This window comes from Eschrichtius robustus, chromosome 5, assembly GCF_028021215.1.
Source record: "Eschrichtius robustus isolate mEscRob2 chromosome 5, mEscRob2.pri, whole genome shotgun sequence".
NCBI classification, from domain to species: domain Eukaryota; kingdom Metazoa; phylum Chordata; class Mammalia; order Artiodactyla; family Eschrichtiidae; genus Eschrichtius; species Eschrichtius robustus.
In genome coordinates, this window is record NC_090828.1 from 19,220,515 (window position 1) to 19,236,067 (window position 15,553).

The 15,553-nt window shown below is 45.5% G+C and overlaps 1 protein-coding gene across 1 annotated transcript in view; it reads right to left on the reverse strand.

Moving 5' to 3' along the window:
• Nucleotides 1-3,980: 3,980 nt before the first annotated feature.
• CYP27A1 (cytochrome P450 family 27 subfamily A member 1) overlaps nucleotides 3,981-15,553 on the reverse strand; it is a 46,597-nt gene continuing 35,024 nt past the window's right edge. The window contains exons 2-9 of the mRNA XM_068544437.1: nucleotides 10,067-10,257; nucleotides 6,445-6,644; nucleotides 6,123-6,320; nucleotides 5,798-5,970; nucleotides 5,028-5,194; nucleotides 4,741-4,822; nucleotides 4,448-4,660; nucleotides 3,981-4,310 (exon numbers count right to left, since the gene is read on the reverse strand). Of these exons, the coding sequence (XP_068400538.1) occupies nucleotides 4,191-4,310; nucleotides 4,448-4,660; nucleotides 4,741-4,822; nucleotides 5,028-5,194; nucleotides 5,798-5,970; nucleotides 6,123-6,320; nucleotides 6,445-6,644; nucleotides 10,067-10,257 (1,344 nt within the window). The 3' untranslated portion in view covers nucleotides 3,981-4,190. The remainder of the gene's footprint in view (nucleotides 4,311-4,447; nucleotides 4,661-4,740; nucleotides 4,823-5,027; nucleotides 5,195-5,797; nucleotides 5,971-6,122; nucleotides 6,321-6,444; nucleotides 6,645-10,066; nucleotides 10,258-15,553) is intronic.

The window sequence follows — 15,553 nt, forward strand, 5'->3', positions numbered from 1 at the left end:
ATTGTAAAGCAATTATACTCCAATAAAGGTGTAAAAAAAAAAAAAAAGAAAGAAAAACCAAACAATGAAACACATAAATAAAACTAGTGATTAAGTTTGGGGAAAAAAAGTGGAGTCATAAATAATGACCTGAAAATAAACTGGTATTACCAAGCCAAAATACATCCAGGGCTAAAAGTTCTATAAAACATGAGCATGTGGATAGCCAGAAAACACTGGATACTCTATTTTTATTTCCAGGGGTGCTGCATAGTGTTTAAGAAGGCAAGCTGTTTTCTCAAAGTCGTACCCAGAAACATGGATCCTAATTTGGCCAACAAATTCAAATTAGCTGGAATTAGGAGTAACAAGATGTACACATTCTTTTCAGTGAAAGATGTAGCTGCTGTGCTGAATTAATGTCTACTCTTCTGCGATTATCCTAAATCCTATTCTTCTTTCCTTATACAGTCAGGTGGGTTATTAGGGAGCCTCACTGTGACATCCCTGCACTGTGACTTACGGGGGCAGTCCAGAGTTCCTGAGCCCCCAGACCCTGGAAATGCACCCCATCACTGGCCACTGATGGCCTTTAGGCCAACCCTCAAACCAGGGCTGATGCTTGCACTCTCCAGAGAGAGGGTTGCAAGGGAAAGAGCCCACGTATTACATCACATCCATCCTGCAGCTATCTGTGTGTGTGTTTTCTAAACCTTGGGTTTTTTTAAAAAAATTAAAGCATAGTTGATTTACAATATTGTGTCCTACAGCTATTACATGTATTTGAATGAATCATTGCCAAAGAAAGTAAGTTTTTCCATTTACATTAAATGTCTTGTCCAGGCAATGCGATGGAAAATAAACTGACAGAGGCCATTTTCAACTCCCAAGATAAGCAGAAGAACTGCCTGTACACTTACGGCATATTCGTTTTTCTGTAGGTATATTTCAATAAATATCTTAAAATTTTTTTTAAGGAACCTCAGGTATAAAGAGAAAAACCTCTTTGACCATGCTGTATTTTGTTTTTCTCTGGTTTTTTTTAAAATCAATTTATTTAATTTATTTTATTTTTGGTTGCGTTGACTCTTCGTTGCTGCGCACGGGCTTTCTCTAGTTGCGGCGAGCGGGAGCTACTCTTCGTAGCGGTGCACGGGCTTCTCATTGCGGTGGCTTCTGTTGCGGAGCACGGGCTCTAGGCGCACAGGCTCTAGGTGCGCGGGCTTCAGTAGTTGTGGCTCGCGGGCTCTAGAGCACGGGCTCAGTAGTTGTGGCGCACGGGCTTAGTTGCTCCGCGGCATGTGGGATCCTCCCGAGCCAGGGCTCGAACCTGTGTCCCCTGCATTGGCAGGCGGATTCTTACCCACTGTGCCACCAGGGAAGTCCCTTTTCTCTGTTTTGAGTAGGAGTCTTTGACTCTTTTCTTCCCAGAGCTGTGTCTGTGAGCTTTCCGGTAGCAACCTCTGGGCAAGGTTTCATAGCTGCGTTAATAGCTCTTCGGCTCTTATATCTTTTGGAACACAACTTGCCGCTTGTCACTTTTGGTGGGGAGCCTCTGAGGTTGTGGCTACACCTCATCAAAACGTAAGGGGATATAGCCTGCTCTTTAATTAATCCTCACAAGGACATCATTGCTTCACCAGTCCTCTGAGCTCTTGTTTCGGTTCTGCGTTGCTGATTTCTGATTAGAGACTGGATTTTAGGCCCTGCAGATGCACAGCAGGGCACTGCTGCTTCACAATTTCCTGTGGCGCCTCTGGAGGTATGGCTTCCATTGGCAGCTATTTCTACAATAATCTTACCAAACTGATCTTCATAGATTTTTTAAATTGAGATATAACTCACATACCATAAAATTCACTCTTTCAGTGTGTATAATTCAGTGGTATTTAGTATATTCACAAAGTTGTGCAACCATCACCAGTAATTCCAGAACACACTTGTCATCCCAAAGAAACTGCATATCCATTGAAAATCACTCCCCATTCTCCCGGCAACCACTAACTTACTTTCTGTCTCTGTGGGTTTGCCTATTCCGGACATTTCATGTCAGTGGAATCATACAAGATGTGGTCTTTTGTGTCTGGTTTCCTTCATTAACATAATGTTTTCAAGGTTCATCTATGATGTAGCATGACTCAGTACTTCATTCGTTTTTTATGGCTGAATAATATTCTAGCCTATGGATATACAAGATCTTCACAGATTTTGATGTGAGATTAGCCTATAAATTCATAAACTGAGCTGCAGACCATGGACACTGACACTCTTGGACAGCTCTACAAAACCTCAGTCCCAAGCCACATCACACAGACTTCCCGCCACCCAACGTGCCAGCACTGAGGCGTTCACATGGCTTGGGCAGCTGACCCTTGGTGGTCTGAGGAGCAGCACGCTGGGAAAGGCAGCAGTCTGCCCTGGTTGACTCTGCGACAGACATCCTAGCACCCTTGGTGCCCAGCCCCCGTCCTCTACATTTATAAAGAGCTCTTACAGTGAACCCCTGCACAGGTGGGTTCGAGAGCCGTGGCCTTATAATCAGGCATCGTGCCCAATTCCCTCCAGGTTTCTCTTCTCAATATGGAAAGCTCTGTATCTTCCCCCTCTCCTTCCCTTCCCTTCCTCCTATTCCAGTCTCATTCAACAAACACGTATGCATTACCTTTATTAACTCTGTGCTAGACACAGAGTTAGACATTGGGATTATGCCCTCCGGGGGGTTCCCAGCTGGCTGGGGAGACAGTCGGGCCTACAACACGGTGAACAGGCTGAGCGCTCGGTTCTAGGGGACGGGGGAGGGCACGAGAGGAAGTGCTCGCGCTCACCCAGAGAGGTCAGGGAAGGCTTTGCAGAGGCGGTGACATTTGAGCTGAGTCTTGAGGAAGAGCAAGTTCTGTGAGATGACAGGCCAGTTGGTGAAGAGGGTGTTCCAAGGACAGCAGACATTAAGTACAAAGTATTGAGGCCGGGAAGAGCATAACGTGCTCAGGGAAATACAAGGAATGTGGGCTCAGCTGTGGAAGGGTGGAGGGGGGATAGGGGAGTGTGGAGGGCGGGGAGCCAGAACACGAGTCTTCTAAGCCACTTAGGACTTTGCCTCAGGACTGAGGGGAGCCATGGAAGGATTTTAATCAGGGCAATGACGTGATTTTTTTAATAGGCTCAAACTCAAATCCCCACAGACAGAAGAAATTCTACTTTAGTTTTCTATGACTCAGCAGAAATTTCCCACTGGGGCTGGGCCTCCTTGAGGCTGGGATTTGTTGACTTTTCAGTCTGGTGTTGTGGTACACTGGATCTCGATGCCAACCCACTTTCCTTCTTGTTGGCTTCCTGTACTGAAGAGGCTGGAAAGTTAAAAACTACAATCCCCAGACTCTCTTGAAGCTAGAGTTCCAGGTGGGACTTAGCTCCACCTCTCAGTTGTACGTGAGAGATTTGGAAGGTGGTCGTAAGACAGAGACCACCCTCTGCTGCTCCTGTTCTTTCTGTTGTCGGGGTAGTTGGGAGGAGGGGGCATCTTTTCATTTTTTCTTTAGTCAGCATAGACCTGGGGGACATGGAGTAGCTCTGGGACCAATAGTTGTAGTGAGAGCTTCCCAACTCTCATCCTCCTGAGTGTGGCCAACACGGGGCTTTCCAGACTGATCAGCCCCCCAGTGGTGTCCCTAGAGTCACTCCTGTAGGCCTGGCCTAGAGCCCTTCTGACCATTTATATAGCATGTCACTGTCTGTATCTAAGCACTTTCTATTCAAAAGAGGGTGTCCTCTCGGTGCCTGGGGAATGGCTCTGCAGCTTCTACTTGGGCAGGGCCTCAGCCAATGCCAGGTGAAGCTAAGGCTTCTCTATGAGGTCTGGGAAAGCATACGGCATTCTCAGCTTCCACGAAGGGAGGCAGTTCTGCCTCCCACCAGGTTTCCTAAGTGGGGAGAGGGTGTTCCCCAAACACAGAAAGAGGTTCAGATGCTGGGTTGTCAAAAAGAATCACAAAGGTCTCCAATTATGAATAAAAACCCCTTTATTCTATATTTTCCCCAGGGTTAGCAATGTGCCATGGAGGTGGCTTTTTATCTGAGAGGGAGATGCTCAAAACGATGAAAGTGGCAAAAGCTCAGGGTTCTACAGGAAGTACACAGAGTTTCTCCAACCTCTGGCACCTGGCAGCCCCTTCCTCTCCTTCTTCATGTGCCAGGGAGGGTGGGAAGGGGGCTCAGCTCTGTCTCTGCAGGAAACGCAGGCCCACCTTCTTATTGGGAACGAGCACGATTCGAGCCACACTTGTCACCTCCCCCGTCTCAGGGGCCAGGGCCACCTCGTACTGCTGGATCAGCTGGGAAGGAAAAGGCACACGGGCGATTAGAGTCTGTGACCTCCATCCACCGCCCTCCTCCGCATGCTCCCACCCCATGCCTCCCACCTGCTTCAGCACCCCTGGCCCGCACAGCCCTCCTGCCTCTCCCCACTCACCCTTGTCAGCAGCAGCTGCATCTCCAGCTCTGCAATCCTGCGGCCCAGGCAAGCCCGGACCCCGTAACCAAAGGGCACAGAGCCAAATGGGTGTTGGGCCCTGAGGGCATCAGGCTGCTTCTTCCTCAGCCAACGTTGGGGATGGAAGCTGTCCGGCTCAGGGAAGATGCAAGGGTCCCGGGACACCACATAGTGGCAGAACACAAACTGGGTCTGCAGACAAAGAATGGGTAGCACATCAGCAGAGGGCTGCAGGGTCCCCCTGGGAACCCTGGCTCTCTAGCCCTACTCACATTCTTGGGGAACAGGAAGCCACCAACTTCAATTTCCTTGTCCGTGATGACCCGGGAGTTCACGGGGACCACAGGATAGAGGCTGCAGGTAAAAGAAAGTGCAGATCTGCCTCTGGATCCAGGGAGGGGCAGAGTGCCCACCCCCTCGGCCACACCCCTCTGGCCCCCCAGGCCCCTCTTCCCATCTCATCCCTGCCCCTGGCCGCAGCCCACCAGCCCCCACTCCCAGTCCTGTCTCTGAGTCCTCGTCCACACACAGACCCTTGCTCCCGGGGACAGCATCCTACCGCAGGGTCTCCTTAAGCACAGCTTTGAGCAGGGGCATGTGGGCAAAGTCCTTGTGCTGGGGCACCTGCCCGGCGGGCACCATGCCCACCACTTCCTCATGCAGGGCCGCCTGGATCTCTGGGTTCTTTGAAAGATGGTACAGGGCCCACGTCAGCGTGTTGGACGTCTGGGAGGTAGAGTAAGAGATGAAGTGAGGAAAGATTTCTAAGAAAGAGGCCAGTTAAGGTGGTGGGAGGGTGTGTGAGTGCATGCGTGCAAAATGTGGGAGAAAAATCAATTTGCCACGAGTGTGGCAGGATTAGACTCAGGGGTTCATGGGGCTCTCCCTTCACGCTCCACGTGACTTCACAGTGGGCTAAGCACCAATACGGTGGAGAACCGCACTGTAACAGCAGAGAAGACCGTGACAGAGAAATCCAACGTGACGAAAGGACAGGAAAGAGGTCCTACTCAGAAGGTGCTGTGGGCAAGCTCTTCAACTCTGTGCTTAGCTGACAGCACGAGGGAGTGGGTTAGATGTGACGTGAAACTTCCCAGCTGTCTGAGAGAGGCTCCAGGGGGTGAGGGAATCCCTCTTACACAAGGACCACTCCCTGCCCGCCTCCACCAGGCTGAATGACACCCTTGTTTTCCTTCCAGCTCTACATCCACGTTACGGAAAGAGAAGCGGGTACCTGACGAAGGTCAGGCTCAGGTGGGGTAGAGTGGGGAATCGGCTCAGGATGGGAGCTGGGAGGCCCTAGTCTCCTCGCCTGCCCCTCTCACGCACCGTGTCTACTCCAGCCATGAGCAGCTCGGGCAGGCTGCCCTCGGCGTCACGAGGACTGAGCTGTCCGCTGGTCAGCAGGAAGTGCAGGTAACCAGATATCTGGGCCTTCTCTGGGCCCCCTGTCTGAAGTTGGGCCTCTATCTCCTCTAATTTCTGATCAATCAGCTTCTTCCCTGTGAGGACAATGGAGAACAGGGGAGGATGAGGTCAAAAGTCCTGCTCTCCCAAGGACCAAGAGAGGAGATCCCGGGAGAGGGTCTTGAGGGGGCTGTTACCGCACAGGCCCTGGGACCCACGCCCCAACTTCCTTCCCTGGACTCCTCACCAAAAGAGAAGATGGTGTTCCAGCCATCCAGATACCGCCTCCAGAAGGGCAGCAGGGACCGAGTCCACTTGGGGAGGAAAGTGGCGTACAGTGAGTTCTGGAACATGAGCCCGACAGATCTGATGAAGGTCTTGGTGTCCTGGGGGATGGAGCGCTCCAGGCAGCCAATACGTTTCTCAAACAGGACGTAGCAAACAGCTGGCGGTGCACAGGGGCCGTCACAGGAGGCAGGGCCACGGCACACAGAGTCCAGGGGGCTTCGAGGAGGAGAGCACAACCTACCCGACTCACGCCCACCCAGCCCCTCTCCCCACAAGGGTACCTTCCAAGGCAAAGAAGTAGAAATGGTGAGCGATGTCGGGCACATGGTCCCCCGAGGCGCTCTCTGCCCGCTGCTGGTTCAGTCGAGTCATGAAGTCCTCGATCACCTCATTCAGAGCATCTGTGTAGAGCGCAGCCTCAGCTGGCTTCAGCAACCGCTGGTTCAGAGCCTGGCGGAGCCGGTACCACTGCTGTCCTTCCCTGTAGAGAATGGAGGAGAGACACCAATGTAAGTATCTGGTGGGGATTGGATTAGATGGTATCTTCCCACCCTGAGACCCCTATGGACTCGAGGAAAATCTCAGACTCCTAGACCTAGAATTAAAGAATCACAAACTTTCAAATAACAGAATCTTCGAATCACAAAACTTCGGAATCTCACTAACAGCATAAAGGAAGTAGTTAAGGTGGGCATCTGGAATCAGTCTGTCTAGGGTCAAATCACAGGTCAGATGATGACTGGCTGAGTGACCTTAGGCAGGTGACTTAACTCCTCTGTGCCTCGGTCTCCCCTTCTGTAAAATGGGAATAATAAGATTGCCTATCTTAGCAGGATAATTAACGTGCTCAGATCAGTGCCTGGCAAATGGTGAATGCTTAATGAATGTTTACTGTGATTATCTTAGGATGATACAACTCCAGAATCTTCTGTACGTGAAATGAGCTACGGAGCTATGGTGGTTCCAGTCCCTGTGTGTGGAGGATGACGAATAAAAGAGGAGCAAATTAGGGTTCTTGGGGTGCTCAGATTCCGGACCTTTGTGCTCTGCTTAGCTCCGTAGGCCAAGGGGACAGAGAGAGCTACCAGGCTGATCTCCAGGCTCTCTTGCCATAGCCATCCAGTAGGTGGTTGGGTCCTCACCCTGGGTAGGCAGGGATGTTCATGTGGGTGGAAACATGCTTCCCATACAGGAGCTTAATATTTAGGGGCTGCTGCCACCCTCAGCTGTCCCCCAAACCTGTTACCTTTCCTAAGCAAGCTGGGTATGGGTCAATTTTTTAAAAGCCAGTTGCAGAGTAATAAGTATAATATGGTACAATTTTAAGAGGAAGAGAGGAAATCCTACATATCCACATGCATATTTGCATGTTTCAACACAAAGTAGGGAAGAAGAATACACACCAAACTACTGATCAGAATTACTTAGGAGGATGGGATGGAATTTTTCCAATAAGTATTACTTTTGAATTTTAAAAACCAATAAGGTATTTTAAAAAGAAAAACACTTTAAAAGTCTGAAAGCAAAAATCAGGTTTTTTATTTTGAAGTATAAGTCAACTACACTTCAATAAATTTTTAAAATATATTTTTATTTAAATGAACCTCAAAAAACAAGCTAAATAAATAAATAAATGAACCTGAAACCCCAGGAGTTTTCTTTATTATGTTGGGGAAAACCTGCAAAAAGATAAACTAGGGACTTCCCTGGTGGCGCAGTGGTTAAGAATCCACCTGCCAATGCAGGGGACACGGGTTAGATCCCTGGTCTGGGAAGATCCCACATGCCGTGGAGCAACTAAGCCCGAGCGCCACAACTACTGAGCCCGCGAGCCTAGAGCCCGTGCTCCACAACAAGAGAAGCCACCACAATGAGAAGCCTGCGCACCGCAACAAAGAGTAGCCCCGCTCGCTGCAACTAGAGAAAGCCCGTGTGCAGCAACAAAGACCCAACGCAGCCAAACATAAATAAAATAAAATAAATTTATGAAAAAAAAAAGATAAACTAAAAGTGTTGTTGGAAAGGAAATAAAAACCAGAATAGACCTATTTATTAGAACTTCAGGTTTTAGGTGCTTCTCCAAGAGTAAAACTCTCCCAACAGGAGGAATCAGATTTGCAGGACTTAAATCGGAAACTTCCTGTGGTTGTTAAAATATTTCTTGGGGAAATGATGCTCATTCAAAAAATGAGATTTTAAAAATATATATGTTAAAACAAAAAAGCTTATCACAGGTTAGCAAAATAGCTTTTAAAGACATATATGGTATAACATATTTAGGAAACTGGCTTTAGAGTAAACAGTTATAAATAGATCACAAAGGGGTATATATCATGTTTGGCTCCAGTTCTAAATCTGAACAATCAAGTCCAATGATGGCCTGACCTGTGAAAAACTGAGACCCAAATGTTTTTTACTATTATTATTGAGGTATAATTGACATATAACATTATATTGGTTTCAGGTGTACAATATAATGATTTGATATCTGTATACATCGCGAGATGATCACCACAATAAGACTAGTTACCATCTGTCAACATAAAAAATTAACTTCCAGGATTTACTCCCTTGGCAAGATTTGGGTCTCAAATATTGTAGAGCATACCTGAGACACAAATCTTGCCCTCAGGGTCAGACATCAATCAGGTTAAAGAGCTCTTGAAGAACATTCTCTATTCTCTTCCCAGAACCTTGAAAAAAGGGCCCAGAAATTAAGCTCTGAAACCACCCACCTGTGAAGGAACCAGGAATAAAGAAAGAAAGACATGCAATGACAGAATGAATGTATACGCATCAAAGACAGATAAAATGAACCTTCCAACCAGTCCGTTTCTTTTCCAAACATGTCATGGCAGTAGGTCCTTGCATTCCAGAATCAGAGAGATCTATTCCACTACTCACCAGTTGTGTCACTTCTGGCAAGTGGTGCAAAAACCCTTCTAGGCCTCAGTTTCTTCATCTATAAAATGGGGATAATAATACTATCTACTTCATGGGTTTGTTGTGAAGATAAAATGAAATAATAAATGTAAAGAGACTGGCCTGATGCCTGGCATGTTCTAAACACATACTTAGTTATCATCAGTGTTGCTGCTACTACTTCCACCACCAGGATCAACTTCAATCCCTTAAAAAATGACTTTAAAAAACATGGATGTCAAGCAACTAGGGAAAATAAAAAGCCATTCATTGTTTTTGGAGCTCTTTTAACATACTATAGTAAAAAGAAGCCTGTAATATATCCAATTGCAAGCTATGGAACTGGGAATCACCAATGATTCTCAATTATTTACCTTAATTGATAAATGCATATATAATATACTCAGCCCATCTTTCAGTTTGTCACTGCCAAAATAATCTTAACTTTTCTAAGTATAACTTTAAGGCTAAAACCTACATCTATCTCTGTGAGTGGAGAGCATCCATGAAAGTTATAACCAACAACAAGCATATAATACATAACTTGGAATATATTTTTTAAATTAAATTGAGCCCTCCCAACTAGTATGGTGATGATGTTTTTTTCAACTACAAGTAAATATGTCCCATTATGATTTGAGTTGGTATGTTTTCAACCATAATATAGAATAATGGAGCTTGAAAGGTCTTAGAGATATCTTGGAGATACTCTAATCCAAGCTTCCCATTTTACACATGAGAAACATAAGCCCAAGGAGGGGGAAATTATTCATTTGTTCACAGTCATATGATACATTGTGGAAAAGCCAATGAATGGTCCATGGGCTTCAGCCCAACCCAACCACCACTTTCTAGACGAGTTTCAGGCTCAGAGGACACAGGGAGATCCTACCCTGCCCATTATCCACTGGCTGCCCAGTGCCACTGTCCTTGGGCCTGGCCCCCTGGGGGCCTGTTCCGGTCCCTCAGGCCCCAGCTCACGTGGTGAAGGGCCCATAGGTCAGGCCCTGCTGGTCCCGGTGCTCCTTCCACAGTTCCATGTCGTTCCGTACTGGGTACTTGCCCTCTTGGCGCATCACTTGCTCCAGGAGTGGGGCACTGGCCAGGTTCACATGGATCAGAGGCCCTAAGCGGTTTATCCATATTGGACCATACTTGGCCTTGTTCAGCACCTGTGGAGTTCAACCAAAGCTGAATAACCATGGCCTAGCTAGGCAGGCACTTCCTGGAGAGGAAGCAGGATAAGGGAGTGTCTTATGGCCACACCAGAGCAATTGAGCTGGGCAAAAGCACATTGTGTAGGAGGTAGGTGCTGGGATGGCCTGTAGTCTCGAAAGGAGAACACTGGAAAAAAAAAAAAAAGGTTACACAGAAGTTAGAATATTGAGAGCAATGAGTATCTGGTGGAACTGGCGGAACTGAGGTCTTGGAGGAATGAAATTTTGGAAAAATGGGATACCTGGCAAACTGGGGTATGTTGAGGTATAGATATTTGGGGTCCAGGGTTTTGGGGAAACTGAGCCCTTTAGTGAGGTATAGTAGAATGTCTACGACTCCTTCATAGAAGCATTTAAATCTCCTGCAGCTTGCTGTCAAGGAGATGAAGATAAATATCTCATGTAACCAACAAGAAAAAAGAAACACAATTAGAAACTCCAAGAAAAACAGAAGCTGAATGAGAAAGTCAAGATGTAAATATGAAGTAAACTATGTGGTATGAATTTTTTTAATAAAAAATTTTATTAGCTATGTTAAGGAATGCAATTCTCAAATATTTTATCTTAGAATTTCTACAGCACTTGACAGTTGAGACCCATAGCATCTATGAAATTGACATTGCAATGATGTTTTTATAGTTGTTGAAAATAAGGGAGAAAATAATGTATTTTGGGTTTTGGTGGGGGTAAAACTTAAAAAGAATCCAGAAATACTAAGATTAAATTTACTGGCTAAGTTATACCTACAAACTGAAAGAAAATGAAACATAGTGGTCTCCCAAGTACTTCATCTCTTTACTGAATAAGTTTTAAGAGGATCAGATCTGTTTCAGTATCGAAATTAGGCCAAAAGGCTTCTATAAAAGAAACATTAAAATTATGGAGAAGAGATCTATTATTCAAATTATAGAACTCATAGTCCATAAAAACAGCAATTTTACTGGGTCTTACTGTCAGCATTAAATACGGGATTCTCCCAGGACCAGTGCAACCTGATTGCCCTTCATATATTACCCAATTGCCCAGAATCCACCCTGAACTAATGGCTGATTCTGCCTGTTCCCAGGAAGACAGCCTTGACAAACCCCCAACGTCCATTTAGTCTTGTTTCCCACTTCTACCTCCCAGTAATACCTGTCAGTGTGGTACGATTTTGAATGGTTAATTGTCTGAAAACTACTGTGATACCTGGAGGAAAATAAGCATATTCAGACATTGCCAGTGGGAGTCTAACATGACACAACCCTACATGGAGGACAATTTGTTAACATTTATTAATAATTACAAAACATTTATAAGCAAAGTGTGGGTCATCTTCATAATGGAATACTATATCACCTTAAAAGAGGATGAAAAAAAAAAAAAAAAAGAGGATGAAGCAGCTCCTTGTGTGCTAACATGAAAGATAGATTGTAATATGGAAAGATAGATAGATAGATAGCCAAGATAGATTGTTGAATGGAAAAACGTGGGGAGCTAAATAAGAATACATAGCATTTGCATTTGCTTTCGTAGAGAAACACTGGACTGATACATCAGAAATGAATTAAAGTGGTTACCTACGGGAGAGTGGGGAGGACAGCAGTGAGAGTGAGACCGTGTGACGTTTTACTGGTATATTGTTTTGAGTTTCGAACTATGAGAATGTATTCAAACTTTTTAATCTAAAGGGGGAAGAAAAGTGTTTTCTGAAGCAATAAGTCACCTGCCATTGATCGAGTAATTCCAGAAAGCAGGAAAGACTTGCTGAACCTCTGAATTCATGTATTATATACTCCTTAGATTTATAATTGGCCCCTCGCTGCACTCATTTTGTTTATTTTTCTTAAGGGTTCCATTAGAAAAGAATACTTACATGTCTATTTTTCTCTACTAAATTCCTTAGGAGAATTAACCTAAAAGTAAGCTTAAGTTGTGTTTCTAGTTTGGTTTAAGATATTAATATAATAATAATAATAATTCTGTGGAGCTTAGCATAAACTAGACACTGTTCCAAGCACTTTGCTTATATTAGCTCATTCAGCCCTCACTACAGCTGCATGAGGTAGGTGTAACATTACCACAGTTTTGCAGATGAGGAAACTGAGGCCCAAAGAGGTTGCCCAAGGTCACTTTGCCAGTAAGTGGCAGAGTAAGGGTTCAAACTCAGACCACCTGGCTGGAGGCCATGCCCACAACTGCTTACTCCACTGATCCCCGAGAAAGCTGACTATGCCTTACTAACTGAAAACAAACTTAGGCTCTTTAAAAATATGTACTGCTTAAGGGACTTCCCTGGCGGTCCAGTGGGTAAGACTCTGCGCTCCCAATGCAGGGGGCCTGGGTGTGATCCCTAAGTCAGGGAACTAGATCCCACATGCATGCTGCAACTAAGAGTTCCCATGCCACAACTAAGAAGTCTGCATGCCACAACTAAGAAGTCCGCATGCCGCAACTAAGACCCGATGCAGCCAAAATAAATAAATAATAAACAAATAAATATTAAAAAAAAAATGTGCTGCTTAAACTCACCACAACTCTGCTGTAACCCAGGGTTTCTCATGGCACTGCTGACATCTGGGGCTAGATGATTCTTTGCTGCGGCAGACTGTCCTGTGTATTGTAGAATGTTTAGCAGCACCCCTAGACTGTACCCCAGCAGCAACCCCACACCAAGCTGTGACAACCAAAAACGTCTCTAGACATTGCCAAAATGTCCTGGGGGTGCAGGCAAAATCACCCCAGCTTGAGAACTTCTGTAATAACCCCAGCCTCTTAAAATGTCTCTTAATTCTTTAATCTTAGAAGACTCCTTTTAAGAAATAATATCTCACTTTGAAGAAATATTTATCTGAAGTTTGGTTTCTTTTCCTTCTGTTAAGCTCAAGTAAAATTACATGCAATGTTTTTATAATGATGCAAACAATGGTTATCTCTGAGTCATGGTTTATAGATAGTTTACTTTCTTCTTTATACTGTGATTTGTTTTTCAAGTTTTCTACCTTGATCTTGGAATCGGAGAAAAAAATCATGTTTTAAAGGACTAGATCAATAACCTTTCCTTGGGCACCAGCTTCTTGCCTGGAATCCAAAGCCTCTGGCACCACTTCCTGGCTGTCAGTTTGGAAGTTTCTGGGACATTTCCCCCCATGCCTAGGCCATGCTTTCTTCCCTCTTCCTTCATACTCCTCTTCTCAGTTTACTCGGTGGAACTTAACAAGGATCTATTTATGTAAGAACTTATTTTAGAAAGACACCAGAACACTTGCTGAGAGATGTGTGCTATGTCTGTGAGCCTACCACTAGGCTGTAACCTGAACCAGTTAGAGAGCCCCAAGGTTTTCAGATAGGTGCTAAGTGCCCCTTTGCAGAACAGAGTTCCCTAGGGATCATCTTCCAAGATGAATGGGAGGGCTAGCCTCTGCCAGGTGAGGTTCCAAAGACGGACAGCGTTAAATTCATCCAACATTCATTTATTGAGCTCATATTCTATTCCTCCTATACTGATCTCGGGGCTGGGGATACTGCTGTGACCTACTCTTAGACAGTTTATTTACATCCTAGGGCATGAGCCACACAGTTGAGAACTTGATTACATATGCTTATAAACTATTCCCTAATTATTTTGTACATATCTTGTCTCTTCAACTAGATTGAAAATTTTTAAGGGCAGGAACCTTGTCATACTTCTTATACTTCCCATACTGCTTAACACACTGCTAAACACATTATAGACACTCAATAAATATTTAGCAGTTGCCAGTGAATCAAGTGGAAGAAAAACAAGTTGCAGATAATACAAAGATTATGAGACAGAGACAGAAAAGAAGCAGGGAAGAGGATACACAGGAAACTGGTAACAGTGGCTCCACTGGGGTAGGCATTAATTTTAAAAGGCTGAAGGAAAATCTCAAAAGGAAAATAAGAGAATAGTTCTAATATATAATTACAATAGCATCTTTTATGGACTGAATGTTGCACCTCCCCCAAATTCATGTGTTGAAGCTCTAACCTTCAGTGTGGCTGTATTTAGAGAGGAAGCATCTAAGAAAGTAATTAAGATTAAATAAGAGTGGGGCCCTGGGGAGATTGGTTCAAGATGGCGGAGTAGAAGGGTGCGTGCTCACTGCCTCTTGCGACAGCACCAGTATCACAACTAACTGCTGAACAATCATCGACAGGAAGACACTGGAACTCACCAAAAAAGATACCCCACATCCAAAGACAAAGGAGAAGCCACAATGAGGTGGTAGGAGGGGTGCAATCACAATAAAATCAAATCCCATAACTGCTAGGTGGGTGACTCACAAACTGGAGAACACTTATACCACAGAAGTCCACCCACTGGAGTGAAGGTTCTGAGCCCCACATCAGGCTTCTCAACCTGGGGGTCCGGCAATGGGAGGAGGAATTCTTAGAGAATCAGACTTTGAAGGCTAGCGGGATTTGACTGCAGGACTTTGACAGGACTGGGGGAAACAGAGACTCCACTCTTGGAGGGCACCCACAAAGTAGTGTGCACATCGGGACCCAGGGGAAGGAGCAGTGACCCCATAGGAAACTGAACCATACCTACCTGCTAGGGTTGGAGGGTCTCCTGCGGAGGCGGGGGCGGGGGTGGGTGGGTGGATGTGGCTCACCCTGAGGACAAGGACACTGGCAGCAGAAGTTCTGGGAAGTACTCCTTGGAGTGGGCCCTCCCGGAGTCCACCATTCGCCCCACCAAAGAGCCTGTAGGCTCCAGTGCTGGGTCGCCTCAGGCCAAACAACCAAAAGGGAAGGAACCCAGTCCCACCCATCAGCAGACAAGCAGATTAAAGTTTTACTGAGCTCTGCCCACCAGAGCAACACCCAGCTCTACCCACCACCAGCCCCTCCCATCAGGAAACTTGCACAAGCCTTTTAGATAGCCTCATCCACCAGAGGGTGAACAGCAAAAGCAAGAAGAACTACAATCCTGCAGCCTGTGGAACAAAAAGCATATTCACAGAGAGACAGACAAGATGAAAAGGCAGAGGGCTATGCACCAGATGAAGGAACAAGATAAAACCCCAGAAAAACAACTAAATGAAGTGGAGATAGGAAACCTTCCTAAAAAGAATTCAGAATAATGATAGTGAAGATGATCCAGGACCTCGGAAAAAGAATGGAGGCAAATATCAAGAAGATGCAAGAAATGTTTAACAAAGACCTAGAAGAATTAAAGAACAAACAGAGATGAACAACACAACAACTGAAATGAAAAATACACTAGAAGGAATCAATAGCAGAA